The sequence below is a fragment of the Protopterus annectens genome, chromosome 14.part0 (assembly GCF_019279795.1).
Source record: "Protopterus annectens isolate FY-2018-M chromosome 14.part0, PAN1.0, whole genome shotgun sequence".
Taxonomy (NCBI): domain Eukaryota; kingdom Metazoa; phylum Chordata; order Ceratodontiformes; family Protopteridae; genus Protopterus; species Protopterus annectens.
In genome coordinates, this window is record NC_056748.1 from 1152646039 (window position 1) to 1152666144 (window position 20106).

Genomic DNA, 20106 nt, shown 5'->3' on the forward strand with positions numbered 1-20106 from the left:
AAGTGGTCAGCTTATCGCACATATCAGTCTGTGGTAGTTAACACTTTATTATGCATGACACGTCTACTGTATGCCTAAAAGCAAAACAGACAACCTTTGTTCCTTTTGTATGGATAAGTAATTTTCCTACTTTGTGCAGTGTTTTTTTTTTCAGCATAATTTACTTTGCTGCTGGAAGTTTGAATCTTACAGTCCGTACTGGTATTCTCCGCCAAACATTAATACCTGCAAAGGATTGCTGCTCCTGTAATGTAAACATGCCTGATCTTTCTAACCACTGCATCAGAACAAATCAGTTTTCCTTAACCTTATGTTTACATCATTGAGCTTCCACCTGGAGCACATAACACGTTCAAGAAGATTCTAACATGAAACATTGGCCACTTGGTACTGCTGTGAAATGTGCTTTGAAATAATTGCATTGAGTTTTGTATTCTGTTTTTTTTTTTTTTCCCCTTATTTGTTTGACATCATTAGGTTTCACAAGGCGATAGGATAACAGCAAAGACCTGCCTGTTCTACCCCCTTATTACTAACTGAAATGGAAACAATTTCCATATTGTTTGAAATTTAAAAAAAACTTGAATCTTTTTAAGAATTTTCATTGCTGCTTGCTAAAGACTTTCTACCTCCTTGGACTGTAACATTGGTCAGTATTTATCTCTTCTCAGCCCCGTTTATTTAAGGATGCAGATATTTTAATGTCGTAAGACAGCTGTAGAGTCATTACCCAGCTGAATTTATAAGGTGCATTGAAAATACCCCCCTGAGCATAATTCCTATATAGTCAAAATTGCTATGGATCATTTCCAGCAAAATTGTTTACCTTGTGCAGTATTCAGTGTAATTCATTGTGTATATTTACTGTTGCTTCCATGTATTATGTATGTGATCTAATGTGAAAGACCCTTTAAGGATCCTAGGTTAATTTTTCATAAATGTACCATTTCTTTTCCATAAAGTCCCATGCATTTTGAGAAATCTATGAGCCTTAGACATCAGACACCCTCATTATAATGTACTACCTGCATAAGCATTCCCACCCCCAGATCCTACCAGTTATTTTTTCTCTTGCCCACAGCTAATATCTTTGACCTTGCTGTCCTCTTAAGTCCTGTGTCTGCTTACCTTAGCATCGAAATCAGTATCCTTTTGGCCATCAAATTACCAGTCAAGGCCCTTACTTGCACTCCTGTACTACAACAGGGAAGCATATGCATTTGAAAACTGCCACATTTCCCAAAAATTCAACTTTGGAAGTCGACATTAAGTGAAGGAAATGTTGGCCCACTCCACAAAGATGGCAGCAGTCAATTGCTGTTAACATGAAGATTAGTAAGAGGATTCTACCAGCCTTGCCCATGTATATGCTGTAGCTTTGCTGCAGAAACAAGCACTCAAAAGGTAGGTCCAGACCTGAACCCCCTTGAAGCAATTTTGATGTTCTTCTAGACTCTTCAGGTGATGAGATTTCCATCAGCTAATGAAAGTGTGAGCCTAAACAAGTCCACTACTTTGGTTGCAGGACTTGGAGATTTGTGGACAAGTGCTCTTGGCCTCCACCTTAGGGTGGTGGCTCCTAAGGATCTTGTGTCAACCTGTTGCCTTCTTATAAACTGGAACCCATTTGTGACCATCCTGATCTCAAAGGTCCACCTCTTGAGCCATCTGGTTATCTAATGTATACTGAGGACCAGGAACTCTGCTCCTTGGTTCATTCCCAAGGCCAACACTTGCCTGCAGGTTCCACTCAGAGAGTCCATCTGATCTTCCCACACATGGGGCTTTGTCTCAGAGCATGATCGAACAGTTGTCTGGTGTTTGGCCAGAACCTGAGTCATGGTTGCAAGGGTAAACTTTTGGAGAAATTGGCCTAAAACCCGTGTCAGACCTGTCTTAATCCTTCAGCAATCAGTAATGACTCTGGTGCACACATGGTCGAGCAATGGTTGACACAGGTCTGTCACACTTATATCTCCTCATAAGTGTATGCCTACAAGTATCAGGTTGTTATGCTACTCTGTGGCCTCAAGTCCTTTGAAGATTTGGAGCCGGACAGAGATAATAAGCCCACTAAATATCTACATTTCCAGATGATGCTTTCTTTGGAGAGATCATCTAGGTTATAATAGTTTAGACTGGCCTTGGGCCTCTGTTCCATAATTCCAGAAATGCATTATTTGGCTTTCTAAGGAAGACGCTTGCAGGAAACTTTGGTTACCCGCTTGGAACAAGTCATTTGATATGCTCTCTGAGCATTGTGGAGGCATCCTGAGTTCTACCCTATTAGCTCCAGTAAAGGGCTAATGCCCTTTACAAGCAGCTGCCTGAATTAGCAGGAGAGTTTGCAAATAATCTTGGTTCATTATTCTCTGAGATCTTTTTGGCCCTGTGTAGTTTTAAGAGACTGCAGCAGATCGCCACCTTACTGCCAGAGGAGGTTTGTGCTTTGGATGAGTGTAACAAGAGAGTTTACTCCTTTGCTATGCTGGGGTCTAGGGTCTTCAAGCATTTGTTCCACCTCTGTCCATCCCATGCCCACCTTGTAAAGAGGGTAGATCAGTTCTACAAATTCCCTGAAACTGGGCTGAGGGAGAACCTTTGTGATGCACTTTCTCTAGAGTTCACAATGCATTGCCACTTAGTCTAAGAATGGAGGACCATTTACTCTAACCATTGTGCAGTCCAGCAGCAGGGTGCCTGGCTGGGAGTGTCTGACATGATGGATTCTTTTTTGGCATATCAGTATTTGGGGTCCACACAGGAAGACTGTTAGTTTATGCTGGGTGGGTATTGCTTTCCATATACAGTGTTGCCAATTAAGCTTTCCTTGGCACCCAGAAGTGATGTGATGGTCATTGTGGTAAAAGCCATCCAGAAGTTGTCTCCTAGGGTTCTATTACCTGAATGACTGGCTCCTGCTTGCCTTATTTTGGCAGTCTGTGGAGATGGCCATACCTGGAGCTTCCTTAGATGCATTCCTTAAGGGAAACTGAAGAGGGTCTTCATTGGGGCAGAGTTGAACATGTTGCATTGTCTGTCATTTCTGCCTTTGGAGAATGGCTGGGTGAGGCCACTGAATAGGGTCCTGTTTTGGGCTATTTTGTACCTCCTGGCCTTTGTGGCAGCCATGATTTTTTATGGTGCACTTCTGAAAGCCTGAGTGTTGCATTGAGAGGTCAGGGGTTACAGACACACACGCACACACACGGCTGTCACTGTTGCTTTTGGTCTTTGTTGCCAAACACTGGAATGATGGATAGTCTCCATTAGTCTGTAGTTGGGTGTTCTTTTTGCAGCCAGAGCTTGATGAATGATATTTGGATGGTGGGATTCAAAAGATCACTGGCTGTCATGTGTGCCTCCTCTTGTAGAGACAAGACTCCACATCCTCCTTTTGGAAATTAGAGGGGGTGATTCTAGCTGTGAAGACTTAGAGAAACAATTATTTCTGGGGACTGTCTTCATACAGTCAGAAAAAAAAACAGTTTGTCATGTTGTGTGCATACAAGAGCAATGGGGGTCACTAGATTATATCCCCTGTAGAGGGAAGAGAGTCTTTATTCATATCCCTTCTTGCAAAACAAGAAAGTGCATCTGCTTTAATGTGATTCACCAGCGTCCTTAAAGCCTTGGCAAACAACCAAACCTTTCAGTGAATAACATCTATATCTGGACCTGCTGAAGCTATTAAAACCACCAGACATTACCTTTGGGAGCCGCCACCTTCTAACTAACTCTGGTCATCAAACTCTTTCTAATGAATCCTACCTGCTGTATTACTCTCTGTTCTAGACCAGCATAGTCTGCCCAGCTATTCTTCTCTTACTTAACAAAGGAAATTGTATGTAAATCCTTTTAATCAAAAGAATGTTTGTATTTTCAGACTGTAAGTTATCTAAACTGCATCTGATCATGTAATTTAATGTTTAATCTGTATGTGTACGTGTCACAGTATGGCCTGTTTATTTTGTTGTACACTGTGGTACTGTGCAATTGCTAAGTTCGTCTCCTACAAATGTGACTCGTGTTGTGCCTGAAAAGTGTCCTTGAACCAGTGCACATACCCAGTTAATGAATGTAAAATGATTACGTTAATTAATTATTTTATTGATCTTTCCTTCCTTCCTTCTGCACTTTACATCCTTGAGGAGGTGAATGAGCTTCCACAATGCTTTTTCAATCTTTTTCTCTTCTGAAGATCTAGATATTGAAGCCGTGCATAGTCAGGGTCTTCTGGAAGTGAGACACTCTGCAGATGAACTTTTGTTGTCAGTTGTGAGACCAGAGTCCACTCCTTGTTCTGCTCAGTGCAGCAGGATAAGGGGAAAATAACTGTGGATGCATTCTCCATCTCTTGGTGTGAGAGATTCTTGTACAAATACCCATGGTTTCACACGTCATCACAGAGCTCAGAGAAGAAAGAACAGAACTCAGTCTTGCTGCTCCTTGGTGACCAGGGGTGAATAAATTTCAGCATGTAAAGTGTCTTGCAGTTCAGGAAACTTTTCCAGTGATGGACGGCTAATGTATATGCCACTGTTTCAAGGACAAATATCCCTACCGCTGGCTTTGGCTTCTGCTGTGTACCTTTTGATTCCACCAGTTGCTGATGGGGTGTGAGAAGTGATTTAAGCTGCAAAGATGCCATCTAGTTCAGGTTTGTGCGTCCAAGTGGAAATAATTCTTGTTTTGGGTTAATGGCATCATGTATTGCTCCTGATGGAGAGCTTGCAGCTTGCAGGTGATCTTGATGAATGTTTGACACATCTATGATTTTGTTCTCTGTACTTTCTTGTTCATGGAGCACTTGTCAGCGGTTTCTGTGTATAGTGACTTTTTGGAGTTCAGAACTGTGGCCAGCATCAACTGGCCAAGCAGTTCCTTAAGAGTGCTGCATATCCTTCCTTCACTGAGGAATCCTTTCTTGTCATAGACGTGAACTTTATGGTGGACAAGCTTACTCATCCACCTTTTGAGCCTGCTAGCTTAGCTCAGTGACATTGCTGTTTGTTTCTTGAAAAAGGCTCTTCCTGTTGAATTTCAGCCCTGGGTTTCAGGTCTTCATGTGCCAGGAGCCATATGTGATGCTTCACAAAGATAGGATGCCTCTCAGAATGAAATCTTGTTTTCTCCCAAAGTCATTCCCCTGACTACCTAGTTTTCTAGGTGATAAAAACTGGAGGAGAAATGGGCATTCACACCCTGGATGCATAATGACTGCTCAGGTGTTACTTGAGGTAGGTGCTTGATTTTAGAAAGATAAACCAACTGATCATCTCCTTTGCCACAAAAAGAAAAGAAAGAGTTCTCACTTGTCCGACAAGTGGCATGTCAGCTGCATTATGCTATCAGTCAGCTAACAGCATTTTGCATATAGCATGATCAAAGCTTACTGCACTAAAATATGATCTCTACAGTACTTCATGATTGTATCCATTGTGGACATTGTACAGTGACCACTTGGTCCCTTAGTGTGCACACTTTTGTCATGCATTGGTCTTGACCATGACTCAGAGTTGGGCCACAGTTGAAAAGTTAACAGAGCATTCCAACATCCGTTTTTGAATTTGGATCCGTTTTTGAATTTGGACAGTTGCCCTTATCCTTCCCACTCTGGTACTGCCTGAGATTTGCCCTATCCTGAGACCTGTCAAATGAAGGTCTTTGACATTAGGCATAATAGTTCAGTGCTTACTGAATCATTTGATCTACTGAAAGACTCTCCTTGATTAGAACTTCCCTCTGTCTGTCATCGTGTCATTGGGTGACTTTCACAACATGCTGCTGTTGGAGGTCCCTTTACATTGAGCAAATATAGCTTCTTCTTTGCTTTATTTGTTGACTTGCAGGAGGTGCTCTTTTGTGACATGGGAGCCTGATGGACTTTGGAGACAACTGTTTTCTACCTAGAATAGCATGCAGATTGTCCTAAATGTGGCATTTTGCTGAAGAAAAAAATAGGAGGAGGAGAAATACCTAACCTAGGATTGTCTTGTAGCAGATTAATAAGATTGGGACATAGCTGCTGTTTTTATATATTGTTTTATAAAAATTTTGATACATATATTTTTTTTAATCTTAAGTTTTGTACTATTAATTGATAATGTGTTTTCCTTTTACTATTAAAATGTTGATAAAAAATTGCAAATAAAATATCTTTGGTGGTACACCGTTTGTGTTTACAAGTGACCTGATCTCATCTGAAGCAGTTTGACTGCTGCCTTCTCTTTAAAATTAAGATCATTAATGTTTATTCTTGCATTGTTTTCCATTCTCAGAATGCTAAAATTGCAATTTATTTTCTAAATAGTGCTGAATGCTTTCCCATTGCAAGTAAAGCACAATGGTAATAATTAACATTGAGATTCTGTTTGTAATCTTGCAGTTTCTTCATGGAAGTGCCTGCACTCAGTGCAGCTGCATGATATAGCCACACACTGATTAGTTGATATATTACACACTGATTACAAGTGCTCCCAGCCTTGAGGCCACCAATTATTTTCAGACACTCAATTTGGACCTTGATCCTGATACTGTACATGCTCTAAAAGCACCTGCTTCGGTGCCTAGATACTAGTCTATGTGATGTCACTGCAGCCATGACATTATTTATCAACGCCTGCACCGGCTTTACCTACACTGTGATGATGAGGAACATGTCAGACATCTTTTATGCTAGCAGATTGGTCCTGCCGTTCAAAGATGTTAAAAGGGGAAACTGCTGGACTACTTATACTATCAGTCGGTTTGCCATTTTCAAAACACCTCACATGGGGGAACAGCAGGATATCCTGCAAGGAAGCCCCAGGTTGCCATTGCAGTTTGCCGTATCATTGAAGCTTTTCTTGGTGTATACAAGTTGCCTTCTGACCCTTATTCAGAGTTACCTGCTGTAAAGAAGCCAGATAACTTTTACAGACTAGATAAGTGGAACTCTTTACAGGGAAATCCTGAGGTGGTATTGATACAGATTAGAAGAAATTAAGCCAGGACATCAGGGAATGATGCACTCTCTAGAGACCTGCTACTGCAGTTTTGAGAATTCCATGACAGAGGAGACTGCAATAGAGCTTGCGAGAGGAGCAGGAGAAACCTTACTGAAAAGAGGAGGAGATTCAGTAGCTGATGGAAAATGGAGGACTGGAGAGAGAATTTCTGATAAATTTGATAAACCAGGTTCAGCAAAAGGAAGGAGAAGCCAGATGCAGTGACAATGTAGAGAAAGTGTTACAGGAGGAACAAACCGCTCGTGAGGAGAAAACAATGGACGTGTTCTCTTCCAGTGGAGGAGACAGTTTTCATAGATTACCTGTGCAACAGTTTTTTTTTTTTTTTTTTTTTTTTTAACAAGAAAGATGTTTTGCAGATGCTGCAAGGTAAGGAAGAATGGAAGAAGGAACAGAGAAGTTACAAACAGTTGCAGCTTCTGATCAGCCACAGAGAAGACGACCAGTGGTGAGAATAAAAGTAAAAGTGATGGCAGCATGAACAGGTATGATATGTGTGACACCCGTGCACTGGCCCAGCAATCAAGGAGCCTCAATCCCCACCACTAACCAGTGAGGGGTATCCATATAGGGAAAGGATAGTAAATACACACACAGTAAATACAATTTCTTTTAAGAACTCTCAGAGATCACAGTCAGTCTGGGGCTGGTTTCCTCCCTTTCTCTCCAGACCCCCAACAAGACTCCCCACTGATACAGCTATAGGGTCCAGATCTCACCCTAGTGGGCAAGCCAAAACCTCCAGCACCCTCTGTCCAACCAGTGCTTCATATCCCTGCCCTTGTAGCTGACACACACACACTTTGAGGTAAGAATTTATATAACCATGCAGACACTACTGGGGAAGGCTAGCACAGGTTCTCCAATTGTGCCCCCTTTACCCAGACTATACAGTAGAAATCACTGCCACCCACTAATATTTATGAGCTACTCAAAGGCCCTTAAAAGGGTGCCCAGTTATTACTGTGCAATATTATTATCCAAATGGTGTGACTGAACAGTCGAGACTTATTAGGTTGACTTGGTACAGTATCACTGTATACATGCAATGCACTCTTAGAGACTTAAATTATCTCTACACAAAACAGCCGCAGCTTAAAGGTTTAAAAATATTTAATAATAAATAGTAAAAACACAAGACAATACTTCTTACTACACAGTGCTAGTCAAGAATTCAGAGATCACAGAGAAATACTTAAAATAATACCACAGAAAAGTTCTAACATCACAGGAAAAACAAATTAGTCTAATATTCCTATTTCCTAGCTATATCTATAACTTACATATAGAGAAAGCAGTGCTAATGGTGATGGATGTTCTCAAGACAAAAATGCTTTGAGCTATCTGATTCTCTCTCTTTAAATCGATAGCACAGAGCTGCTTCACATGACATCATTTTCCACACTTCTTTGGTGTTCCCAGGCTAACAGAAACTACATTCACATTCTTTACACCTGGTTAGAAACCAGAGCAATAAAGGACATTTATACATACAAATTCTAGCCATTAACTCTGGTCTTAAAATAATAGGCAGGATGTCACCCTCTAGACATATCAGCTCATAATTTTGACATCAAAGACAGTCATAAAATGCTTGACTTAGCTTTTCTACAGCAGAGTGCAGTTGCATTTTTGCAGTTCAACATCCAATGTAGTCTTTTCACATTCAAGAGAACAAGCCTGTGGCTTACATTAATATGTACAAATGACAGAATTATCTACAGAATTTTATCTGGCTAGGCTGGCAGCCTTCACCTGTCTTCACAAATCTTCCCCCCTGGTGAACTCAAGCTAGTTTACAAGTGACCCTTGAGAAATGTTGCTTGAGAGTGGTAGGTCGGAGTATACCTTACCCCATCCCCAGTCTTGAGAGCCCATCTGCATTGGCATTGCTAATCCCACTGCAGTGTTGCACTGACATATATGCTTGCAACCATAGGCTCCATCTTAGCAACTTGGCATTTTGCTGGCTGGCTCTGTGTAACCATGTTAGGGGTTTGTGATCTGTCACTACAGTGAATTTTCTTCCATACAGATAAGTCTGAAGTTTCTGCAGTGCCCACACTATGGCTAGACATTCCTTTTCTACAGCTGCATAACATTCCTCTCTGGGTTGGAGCCTACAACTGAGATAAACCACTGGGTGCTCTTCTCCCTCTGAAGAAATCTGGCTAAGTACAGCCTCCACCCCATAGTTTAAAGCATCCACCTGCACAACAAATTCTTTGTTGTAATCTGGATTGGCTAACACTGGGGGTCCTCCCAAAGCTTCTTTAAGCTTCTGGAATTCCTGCTCACATGCTGTGGTCCACACTACCTTATCTGGCCTGTTCTTCCTTGTCAGGTCTGTGAGGGGAGCAGCTATGGTACTATAACTGGGGACGAACTATTTTGTAGTACCCTGCTGTCCCCATGAATGCCCTCACCTGCTTTTTGGTAACAAGTGCAGGCCATGCCTGAATGGCTTCCACTTTGGCAGAGTCTGGCCTGATCTTACCACTCGCCACTCTGTCTCAGGTAGGAGACCTCTGACATACCCACCTGACATTTGCTTAGCTTAATGATCAACCCTGCCCTCTGTAGTCTGCCCAGCACCTCTCTGACATGTTGAAGGTGCTCTTGCCAGGAATGGGTGTAGATGGCAATATCATCTAGGTAAGCAAGGGACAAACCTTCCTGCTCCTGCTACGATATGATCTACCAACTTGTGGAAAGTTGCTGGGGCATTTTTGCATCCCAAAGGGCATCTTTGTGAACTCATACAAGCCAAAAGGAGTCGCAATGGTTGACCGCTGTATAACACTGGGAGTCAAGGGCACCTGCCAGTAACCCTTGGTAAGATCAACGGTTGTAAGATACTTAGCCCCACCCAGCTGCTCTAGTGACTCATCTGTCCTTGGCATAGGGTAAGCATCTGACTCTGTGTGACTAATTTACTGTAGTCCACACAGAACCTAGTGCTGCCATCCTTCTTTGGCACCAGCAGCACTGGGGAGGCCCAGGGACTGTTGGACTCTTGAATAATCCCTAGTTCCAACATTTCCTGTATCTCCTCAGAGGCTGTTTGACTCTCTCAGGCACCCAATAAGGGGCCTGCCTAATAGGCCTTTAGGGGGTCCTGTATCCAGCTGGTGCTGCACCAGGTGGGTGGACCCTGGTTTCCCAGTGAACATGTCCTCAAACTCCTGTAACACTGCTCGGATTTCTCGAACTTGGGTAGGAGATACCTGCTGGGACTTTGCTACCCCTTCCACTGAAGTGCCAGTCCGAGCCTCACTGAGGAGATCCAGATCTCCTTCAGACTCCTCCTGCAATCTATTGAAAATTCTCAGCACAAGGGCCTCCCTGTCATGTTAAGGTTTCATGTTCCGCACTTCTGCACTTGTTCAGACCTCGTAAGCACTAAAGCTACAAATTACTACAGCACTCAACTTTCCTCACTTATCTAGAGGAAAACAGTTTTAGTACTTAATAAATAAGCACCTATCCAGGCACGTCTAAGGGTCAGCTCCCGGTGTTTTCGCCTGTCTACCTGATGAATCTGGGCATCTTGGAGCGATGCAGCAATTGCCTCATGTGGGCACAAACAACCCTCTTCTCCTACCACCCAACACTACAACCTGTGAGAGATGCACTTATGTAGCTAAACTGGAAGCAAAGCTCTCTTTACCCCAGACTGGACTAGACAGTCGAGAGGAGAAGGTAAACACTTGCACCACACCACACTCATCACATAGTCCCTCAAAATGTGCACCACCAAAGCGCACACACAGAAACACAAAACACACACCTACATTTACAGAGGCTCTCAATAAAAATCTGCCCAAGCAACAGAGACCTCCAAAGCAGAAACGCAAGCAACCTCCACCTCCCAACACAACCCAAATGACACATAGCCCACAAACTCAAGTGTGCCACTCAGCCAAAGCCCATAAGGCATAACAACGTACCCAACACTCTAGTCATGGGTGACTCTATAGTCAGGTACACTTATGTTCCATTCACCAGGTTAAACAAGGAGAAAGTTACTGTCAGCTGCCTATCGGGTGCCAGGATCTGCCACATAATGCATGCACTCAGTTCATTCCACAAGTACAGATATGGCTCTGTCATTGTCCATGTTGGTGTAAATGACCTGAGACATACCTCCCTGGACTACATGAAAAGTGACATGGAGGAGCTTTCCGATCTTGTAGCCCAGGCAGGTATGACCCTAGCCCTGAGTAGCACCCTACCATCACCCAGAATGATACCACAGTACAAGGACAAAATGATTGACTTCAACAATTGGCTAAGCTTCTGGTGTCATTCTAAGGGGATCCAGGATCTGCCTGGGATGACATGATCGACAGACGATGCTTTGCAAGAGATGGCCTACACCTCTCGCCCTTGGGATTCTGGATACTGGCTAAGGCTCTTGCCACCCCATAGTGCTTTTTATAGCCAAGGTTCAAATGACAAATTCACCACCGTAACCGGTACAAGCAAGTAAAATCTGAGGGTAATGCTACTCAATGCTAGATGTCTAAACCTCAAAATGCACTCACTCGAGGCACTCCTTAAAATGGAGAACATTGACATCTGTGCAGTGACAGAGACCTGGTTCAAGGCTTCAGAGAGCACCCCTGCATTACCAGGCTATAATTCATACCACACCTTTCGGCCACCTAACCTGGACCGAAATACTAAAGGCAGAGGCATGTCCATATTCATTAAGGTTATCCGCACCTCCAGGCTAGTTGCTCAGCATAATGCATCCGAGATTATCCAAGTGCAACTAACTGTGTGGGTAAGACTGCAATCCAAATTGTAGCTTGCTGCAGATCCCCCACCATGACCCAGGATTCCCACTCCTCATTTCTTGATACACTGGAAAATATTAGGGTACAACCCAACACCCTAATAATGGGTGATTTCAACTACCCCACAATTAACTGGGAAAACTACTCATGTACCAACTCTTTTGGTCAACTTTTTCTGGAATTCATAAATTCCAATGCATTGGATCAATATCCACATCCTCACCAGGGGCAGCAATATCCTAGACCTAGTCATTACCAACATGGGCGACCAGTGTTCCACACCAGAGGTCAGTTCCTCGTTGGACAGATCCAACCACAAGCTAATCACCCTAGACATCCACATCTAGCCCCCACCCCCCATTATGGAAACCACCGTAAAAAATTTCTCCAAAGCCAACTTCACGCTTCTTAAGACAGAAGTAGCAAATTTCACGACACCCATGCAGATGGACAGTAGAGGTATGACTGCTGAATCCTACACAAATGCACATTATAAGCACTTACACGAGTGCATGGATTCTGTTATCCGTAACAGAACCAAGATGCTATCCTCCAAGAAAAAGGAAGCCACTCTGTTGATCTCCAGCCATAAACACTCTACAACAGAAGAAAGAAACTGTTGCAAAAGAGTAAAATCCCATGATTGGAGGAACTCCCTGGTCAGCCTCAGTAAGTAGCTGAGATCCCTTATAAAATCCTCCAAAGCTAGTTACGAAAACACAATTGATACTGATTCTAACAACAACCACAAAACATTGTATAGCTATGTCAAGAATCTCAATGGTAGCACTCAGATCTGCTCTGAGTTACAGCACAATGGCACTAAATATACAGAACCAACTGATATTGCCAACATCCTGGCAGATAGGTTCATTGCTAACTTTACCCCCCTCTCACCCCCTAAAGGGCCCATCTCTATACCGGAAGAAAGCAAAGTTCCTGTAATCACAGCTGCACAGGTAAAAACCACACTCTCCAAAGCCAAGAACACAGCATCCATGGGACCGAACAACATTCCAGGCTGCGTTCTACACAAACTACAGAACAAACTGGCACCCCACCTAAGTACCATATTCAATCATAGCCTCATCTCAGGCTTTGTGCCCACTGAATGGGGCACAGCAACGGTTATCCCACTCCACAAAGGAGGAGCCACCACGGACCCTGGGAACTACCGCCCCCATTAGCCTGATGAGCTTGGTCTGCAAGGCCATGGAACGTATCATCATGGAACTTATAAACAAAGACATTGGTAATCTCCAAACTCTGGCCCCCACCCAGTTCGGGTTTGTAAAAGGTAGATCATGTCTCCTAAACATGATAGGCTCCTTTGAAGCAGTCGCCAAAGCTGTAGACGAAGGTAAGATGGTTCACACAGCCTACCTAGATCTCGCCAAGGCTTTCGACACCATTCCCCACTCTGGGATTGTAGATAAACTCACTAAACTAGGTATAAATCCCTATGTCACAAGATGGATTCCCAACTGGCTCGCTGACAGAACCCACACTGTGAAAGTAGCAGATTCCAAATCCGACTTCAGACCAGTGACAAGTGGAATACTACAGGGTTCAGTCCTGGGTCCTCTCCTGTTTGGTATCTATTTCTCTTAAGTACAGGCTAACGAAGTTCACAGATGACTGCAAACTAGGAGGCATAATCGAAACTCCTAACGATGTGAACATCCTACAAAAGGGCCCCACTGAGACAGATGCCTGGTGTCAAAGCCATGGCCTCAAGCTCAATGCCAAAAAGTGCATTGTCATCCCCTTTGGTAAAAACTATGTACCCATGAACTACCACATAGCCGGTAGTCTACTTAACACTGAAAGTGTGATGAGACCTTGGGATACATGTGGACAGTAGTCTCTCCTCTGATAATCACATCGCCACAGTAGTCAGAAAATCCTACGTGGCACACCTCATCACACAAGGTTTCTCATCCAGGAAAAAAGAGGTCATTGTTCCCCTCTACTCATCACTCAGACCCATTATAGTGTACTACGCCCCTTTTGGTATGTACCTCACAAGACATCTGTAACTGGAAAGGCCGCAGAAATACCTCACAATGAGTATTACCGGCCACAAACAGGTGCCCAACGCAGACCGTCTCAAGAAACTCCAGCTTTACTCTGCTGCATATCTCCTATTCAGAGGCAATCTCTGCCTAACATACAAAGTTATGTCAAACCCAGGGCTGTTGGACATGCTCCACTTAATGAACTCCCAATCCCTCCGAGCTACTCGCTCTAGGGACCTAAACCTTGTCACCACAATAAACAGAACATGCTGGAGGGATAGATTCCTGTCCCAGAGACTTCCCATACTTTGGAACAAACTACCTATCTATATCAAACAAAGCTCTTCATTAGCACTCTTCAAGAAAAATCTTGATGATTGGACGGGAAATAGGAAATTCCTCCCAGGGATCACTTCTGTGGCTCTGCTCGACAGGAGCACAGGAAAATAATTTTCTTGGGTGGTGAAAGCCAGGGTACCTTTTTGGCTGGGTTTATGTAGGCCCTAGGGCCAGTAACCTAATACGTACGTATGAACTTATGATGTTCATCGTGTTACCCTGCTGCAGTCATCACACTTGGGTTATCCTGTCATCAGGCGGTCCCGCAGTCGGCCAGAATTCCAAAGTCTTGGTCCGGCGTCGGTTGCTGTCGCTTCTTCCCTGATGTCAGTGTGCCAGGGGTATATATAATGCATCCAACGCCATTTTCTTCAGTCTTTCTTGCCGCGCGGTGCCTGAAGCAGAAGCAGTTCGCAAGTGCCGGTCGGCCGACTCCTGAGATTTTCGAAGTCGAATTTCAGATCCGAAGTCTTGAATAAAGCTAAGTACCTCGTTGGGGAAACTTTTCTTGCCTCAGACCGATGTCAGAAAAAGTTAACAATTGTATTTCTTGTGGGAAGCAAATACCTCATAAGGATTTTCATTCTTACTGCATACCTTGCCTAGGCCCAGACCACGACGTCACTGGTTGTCGTTTTTGTGCTAGGTTTAATAAGCGTACTATAAAAAGACGCTTTGACTTCGCTAGACACTACTTCTGTAGAAAATTTAACTACACTATGCCGTCGGAGCAACCAACTACCAGCGTGCACAAAAAACGCAGGGATAAGGACAGGCAGCCTAGACCCAAGCCAGACTCCGAGGCCTCGGCTGGACCGGTCTTCAGTGAGGCTCCGACGTAGCCCCTGACTACCACAGAGCTGGAACCTGAGACTGCTTCAGAGCTTTTGGCGGAGAGTCCTAAGGCCATGCAGCCATCTTATTTAGCCCCTAACCACAACACTGCTGATAAAGATGTCGGTACTGCAGAAACACCTTCGGTTTCTGAAGGCGTCTTCAGACCGACGACGCTTACCATAAAAACGTATTCTAAGACTAAGACTCCTATTAAACCAAAAAAGACTGCACTTCAGTCTCCTGTTCAAGGCCCCATGCCTAAGAAACAGATGCTCAAAATGGCTGAAGATTTGATCTCTTTAATCAGGGGTTCCCAACCCCCACCCGACAAAAGGCCTAGACAAGAGGAAGATTATGCCTCCTCTGAACAAGTGTCTATTTCCTCAGGCTCCTCTGAGGACCAAGATTACTCCTTCTCCCCTTATGAAGATTCTGATGCTGTGGATTCTGTTCCCTCAGCTTCTCCTCCTGAAGACTACTCCTTTGGGGAAACTTTACACACTATGAGCGAACATTTTCACTGGGAAGGTCAGGACTACTCTGACTCTAAGAAAAGGCTCAGAGAGTTTCTTTTACTCCCCCAGCACAGACCACTTGCCTTCCCCCCTGTTTTAGACATTGTGGATGATGTTTACTTAGAATCCAGTTTGAACCCAGATTCTCTGCCTCCTGCTCCAGCAAAACCTGACAGATACTATAGAGTGCCTGATTCCCACAAATTCCTTTATAAAAGCCCTGTTGCTGACCCAGAGACTATCTCCCAGGGTCCCAAAGGGGTTAAGGCTTCAATGGCAAAAAATCCTGTACCCTCTGAAAGGGACTCCAGAGCACTAGACAGGTGGGGGAAAAAGGTTTACACCTCAGCCACTCTAGCTATGAGGGCACTAAATTGCCAATTTCACATGCTAAAATATCAGCAATGTCTAATGTCTCAGTTAAAACAAAAAATGAGCACACTCCCTCAACAGTCTGAATTGAAAGAAATGCAGGATCTGTTGCATGCAACTGAACAGGTGGGCAAACATACTTTACAATGTGGGTTTGATTCTTTGGAAGCTTCTTGCAGAGCAGCTGTCACTGGGTCTGTTATACGTAGGCATGCTTGGTTAAAGGAACAAACCCTGCCTGATCATGTTAAAGCAAAGCTTCTAGATGCTCCCTTACAGCAGGATGTTCTTTTTGGAGTTAAAGCAGAAGTCTTAAAGAAAATGGAGGATAAGGCAAAATCTATGCAGACAGATTTTCTACAGGTTCAGCCCCCTCGCTTCAGCCGAAATTGGCCAACAAAAAATTGGTCCTTTCCAGCTACTGACAGACCACAGAGGGGTAAATACAGACATCCAAGAGGCAGAGGACAACCACAAGCCCAGTACAAACCTCGACAATGGGGCACTGCAACACAGAAGGGAGGAGAAGATAGGTCCCAAACTACCAGAAGGCAAACTCAATGACTTGCACCTCATCTGGCCAAGCAACACTCTCTTGGCAGCCCCCTTGGGAGGAAAACTCGCACTTTTTTCAGACAACTGACACATTGTCACAAAGGACAAATGGGTCCTAGACATAATTTCACGAAGATACAGATTCCATTTTCACAACTTGCCAATGAAAAGCGGAATGCCAAACCTGCCACAGAATCAATGGGCAGAGGCACAAAAACAAATTACAGCTCTCATGGACATGAGAGCCATTCAACTGGTACCTACTCCAGAGCAAGGCCAAGGATTTTACTCAAGACTCTTTCTAGTTCCCAGAAAGGACAATGCCTGGAGACCAATTCTGGACCTTTCAATTCTAAACACCTTCTTACAAGTACCCAAATTCAAGATGCTAACACTACAGCAGCTTCTTCCCATGTTGGGCAAGAAAGCATGGCTAGTAACGTTGGACCTCAAGGAGGCATACCTGCATGTCCCTATCAGACAAAGTTGCAGAATATACCCCCGTTTCATTGCAGGTTCAACCCATTACCAATTCTCTGCACTGCCCTTTGGCTTATCTACTGCACCCAGGGTCTTCACAAAATGCCTGGCACCAGTAATTGCATACTGCAGACAAAGAGGAATTCAAATATACCCATACCTGGACGACTGCCTCATCCAAGCAGAAAGCAAGGACATCCTCTTACAACATCTGGCTTTTGTAAAACATGTTCTAAGTTGCCTGGGGTACACAGTAAATGAAAAGAAATCAAAACTAGTACCCTCACAAAATATGACATTCCTGGGTGCCAGCTTGAATACAACGGCCCAGAAGGCTTATCTGACACCAGACAACTACAACTGACTCAATATTTCAAAACAATGGCAACAAAGACCCAGCTACCTGCAAGAAAAATTCTGCAGGCGTTGGGCTTCATGGCATCTTGCATACTACTAATACCATTTGCAAAGCTGCATATGAGGAAATTACAGTGATACCTAAAAAGCATATGGTCTCAACACAGCCACAGCTTGAACACAATGATATCTCTCATTCCCTGTCTACAACAGAAGTTTCTATGGTGGTCACAGGCATGTCACCTCAACAAGGGTCAGCCTTTCACCTTGCCCCCAGCCAGGCAAACTATGACAACAGATGCATCGGACTACGCCTGGGGGGCACACATGGCAGGACAGTGCGTTCAAGGCGTATGGACTGCAGATCAAAGGAATCTGCACATCAATCAAAAAGAGATGCTAGCTGTACAGAATGCTCTGACAGCCTTCAAGAATCTATTACATCCAGGACAACTTACATTAAGGACGGACAACACCACAGTGATGTGGTACATAAGCAAGGGGGTACACACTCCTACCCTCTATGCAGGCAAGCAATGACCTTGTGGAACACAGCTCTGGCTTATCAAGTCCAGTTACAAGCTTAATTCCTGCCAGGAAAACAGAACACATTGGCAGACGACCTCAGCAGAAACATCATGGATCCCCACGAGTGGAAACTGGATACACAAGTATTCGCAATGATAACTCAAAAATGGGGCCTTCCAGACATATAGACCTGTTTGCCAGTCCTCAAAACTATCAACTAACAAAATTTTGTACAAGGACACTTCACCATCAAGCTTGGAAAGTGGACGCACTCTCATTCAGTTGGAAAAACCTGACAGTATATGCCTTCCCTCCATTGCCTCTCCTCACAAAGGTGCTTCTGAAAGTCAGAAAGGAGAGACCGTGACTGATACTCATAGCCCCAGACTGGCCACGCCAGCACTGGTACCCACTATTGAGGAATATGGCCCAGGGCCCACCTTGGATTTTACCACAAATTGCCCATTTGCTAACACAACAAAACAATCAGATTCTTCACAGCCAACTCAAAACCTTAAATCTGGCTGCATGGCAAATCACCTAAGCATCCAGCCAGCTCCTCTTTCCCAAGCAGTTATGGATGTTATTCTGGAAGCTAGAAGGCCCAGCACCAGGAAGGCCTATTCGGATAAATGGAAAAGGTTTTGCGCCTGGAACCAAGCTAAAGGACAAAACACACTTCAGCCTCACATGCCTCAGATTCTACAGTACTTAACTGAGATGTTGGACAAAGGACTTTCTTTTTCTTCCATTAAAATCCATGCATCAGCTATTTCAGCCCACTACAACACGGATCCACCCTTATTTTGCCATCCACTTCTAAGGCAGTTCCTCAGAGGGGCAAAAAACATTAGGCCCCCCATGAGAGCACCTACACCAACATGGGACCTCAATTTTGTTCTGGAAAAACTTACTCTACCTCCATTTGAACCAGCTTTCTCTGCAGATCTACAGTTTCTATCATGGAAGACTGCCCTGCTGCTAGCAATAACTTCAGCTAGAAGAGTCTCAGAGCTGCAGGCACTAATGGCAGTGGAACCCTTCCTCATTTTCCATCAAGACAGAGTTTCTCTACAAACTAATCCTTCCTTCATGCCTAAGGTGGTTTCCAGTGTGGCTTTAAATCAAACCATCCACTTACCCACCTTCTTCCCAAACCCACAGAACAAAGGAGAAAGACTCCTGCATTCCTTGGACATTCACAGACAACTTCGTTACTACTTGGATAAAACTAAGACTTTCAGAAAATCTGACCAGCTCTTTGTATCCTATGCTACAGCTTCACAAGGGAAGGCTATATCAAAACAAACCATTTCCAAATGGATAGGACATTGCATTCGTTTTTGTTATACCCATCATGGAAAACCAGTTCCTGCTACCATTTGGCCCCACTCTACTAGGGCAACAGCTACATCTACAGTCTTCCTCAGGGGGGTTCCAACCAAGGACATTTTGGAAGCTGCAACTTGGAGTTCAGTACACACATTTACCAAACACTATCACTTACCACTTTACTCTAAGACTAGAGCTGATTTCACCACTGCAGTTCTGCAGGGCCTTCTAGCCCCCTCTAATCCTCTATATCTCCTCCACCCATCCTTAGCTTTGGGATTCAACCCAAGTGTGATGAATGCAGCAGGCTAACACGATGAACATAGTACAGTTTTGTACCTACCATAAATGTAGATGTTCGAGTGTACACCCTGCTGCAGTCCAGGTTACCCTCCCTCCATCCCCTCTGATCTAACTGGCTAAATCTCTACAATACCTTCCTGATGTATTTGCTTATAGCTGGAGGGGATTCCGTGTTTGTGCAAAAATTACTGAATTTGGTACGAATTACTGACCACCTTTTTGGGGGCACCTGACATCTGGGGCAAGAAAAACTGAAGAAAATGGCGTCAGATGCATTATATATACCCCTGGCGTCCGGGAAGAAGCAACAGCAACCGACGCCGGACCAAGACTTTGGAATTCCGTCCGACTGCGGGACCGCGTGACGACAGGATAACCCAAGTGTGATGACTGCAGCAGGGTGTACACTCGAACATCTACATTTATGGTAGGTACAAAACTGTACTTTAACATGGTACAATTTGTACCCCTGCCTACTGCCTAGCAGTTCCACCATGTAGTTAACATCACTTCCCTTTCTTACCAGCTTGTAGGGTCCCTCCCAAGCTGCTTGCAGCTTGTTGTGTCTGACAGGAATGAGAACAATTACCTGCTGGCCCACAGCATACTCTCTAGCTCGAGCATTCCTGTCATAACACCTTTTTCTGTTGTTGCGCTT

The 20106-nt window shown here is 44.1% G+C and overlaps 1 protein-coding gene across 2 annotated transcripts in view; it reads left to right on the forward strand.

Annotated features, from left to right (window-relative positions):
- The window catches only part of DNA2 (DNA replication helicase/nuclease 2), a 1108563-nt gene that overhangs the window by 1036842 nt on the left and 51615 nt on the right, over positions 1–20106 (forward strand). The window contains exon 22 of one of the 2 annotated variants that reach the window (XM_044056952.1): positions 319–387. In XM_044056952.1, coding sequence (XP_043912887.1) covers positions 319–372 — 54 coding nt within the window. In that variant the 3' untranslated portion in view covers positions 373–387. Of the gene's footprint in view, positions 1–318; positions 6171–20106 lie in introns of those variants that run through there. The other variant, XM_044056951.1, reaches the window with a different exon arrangement.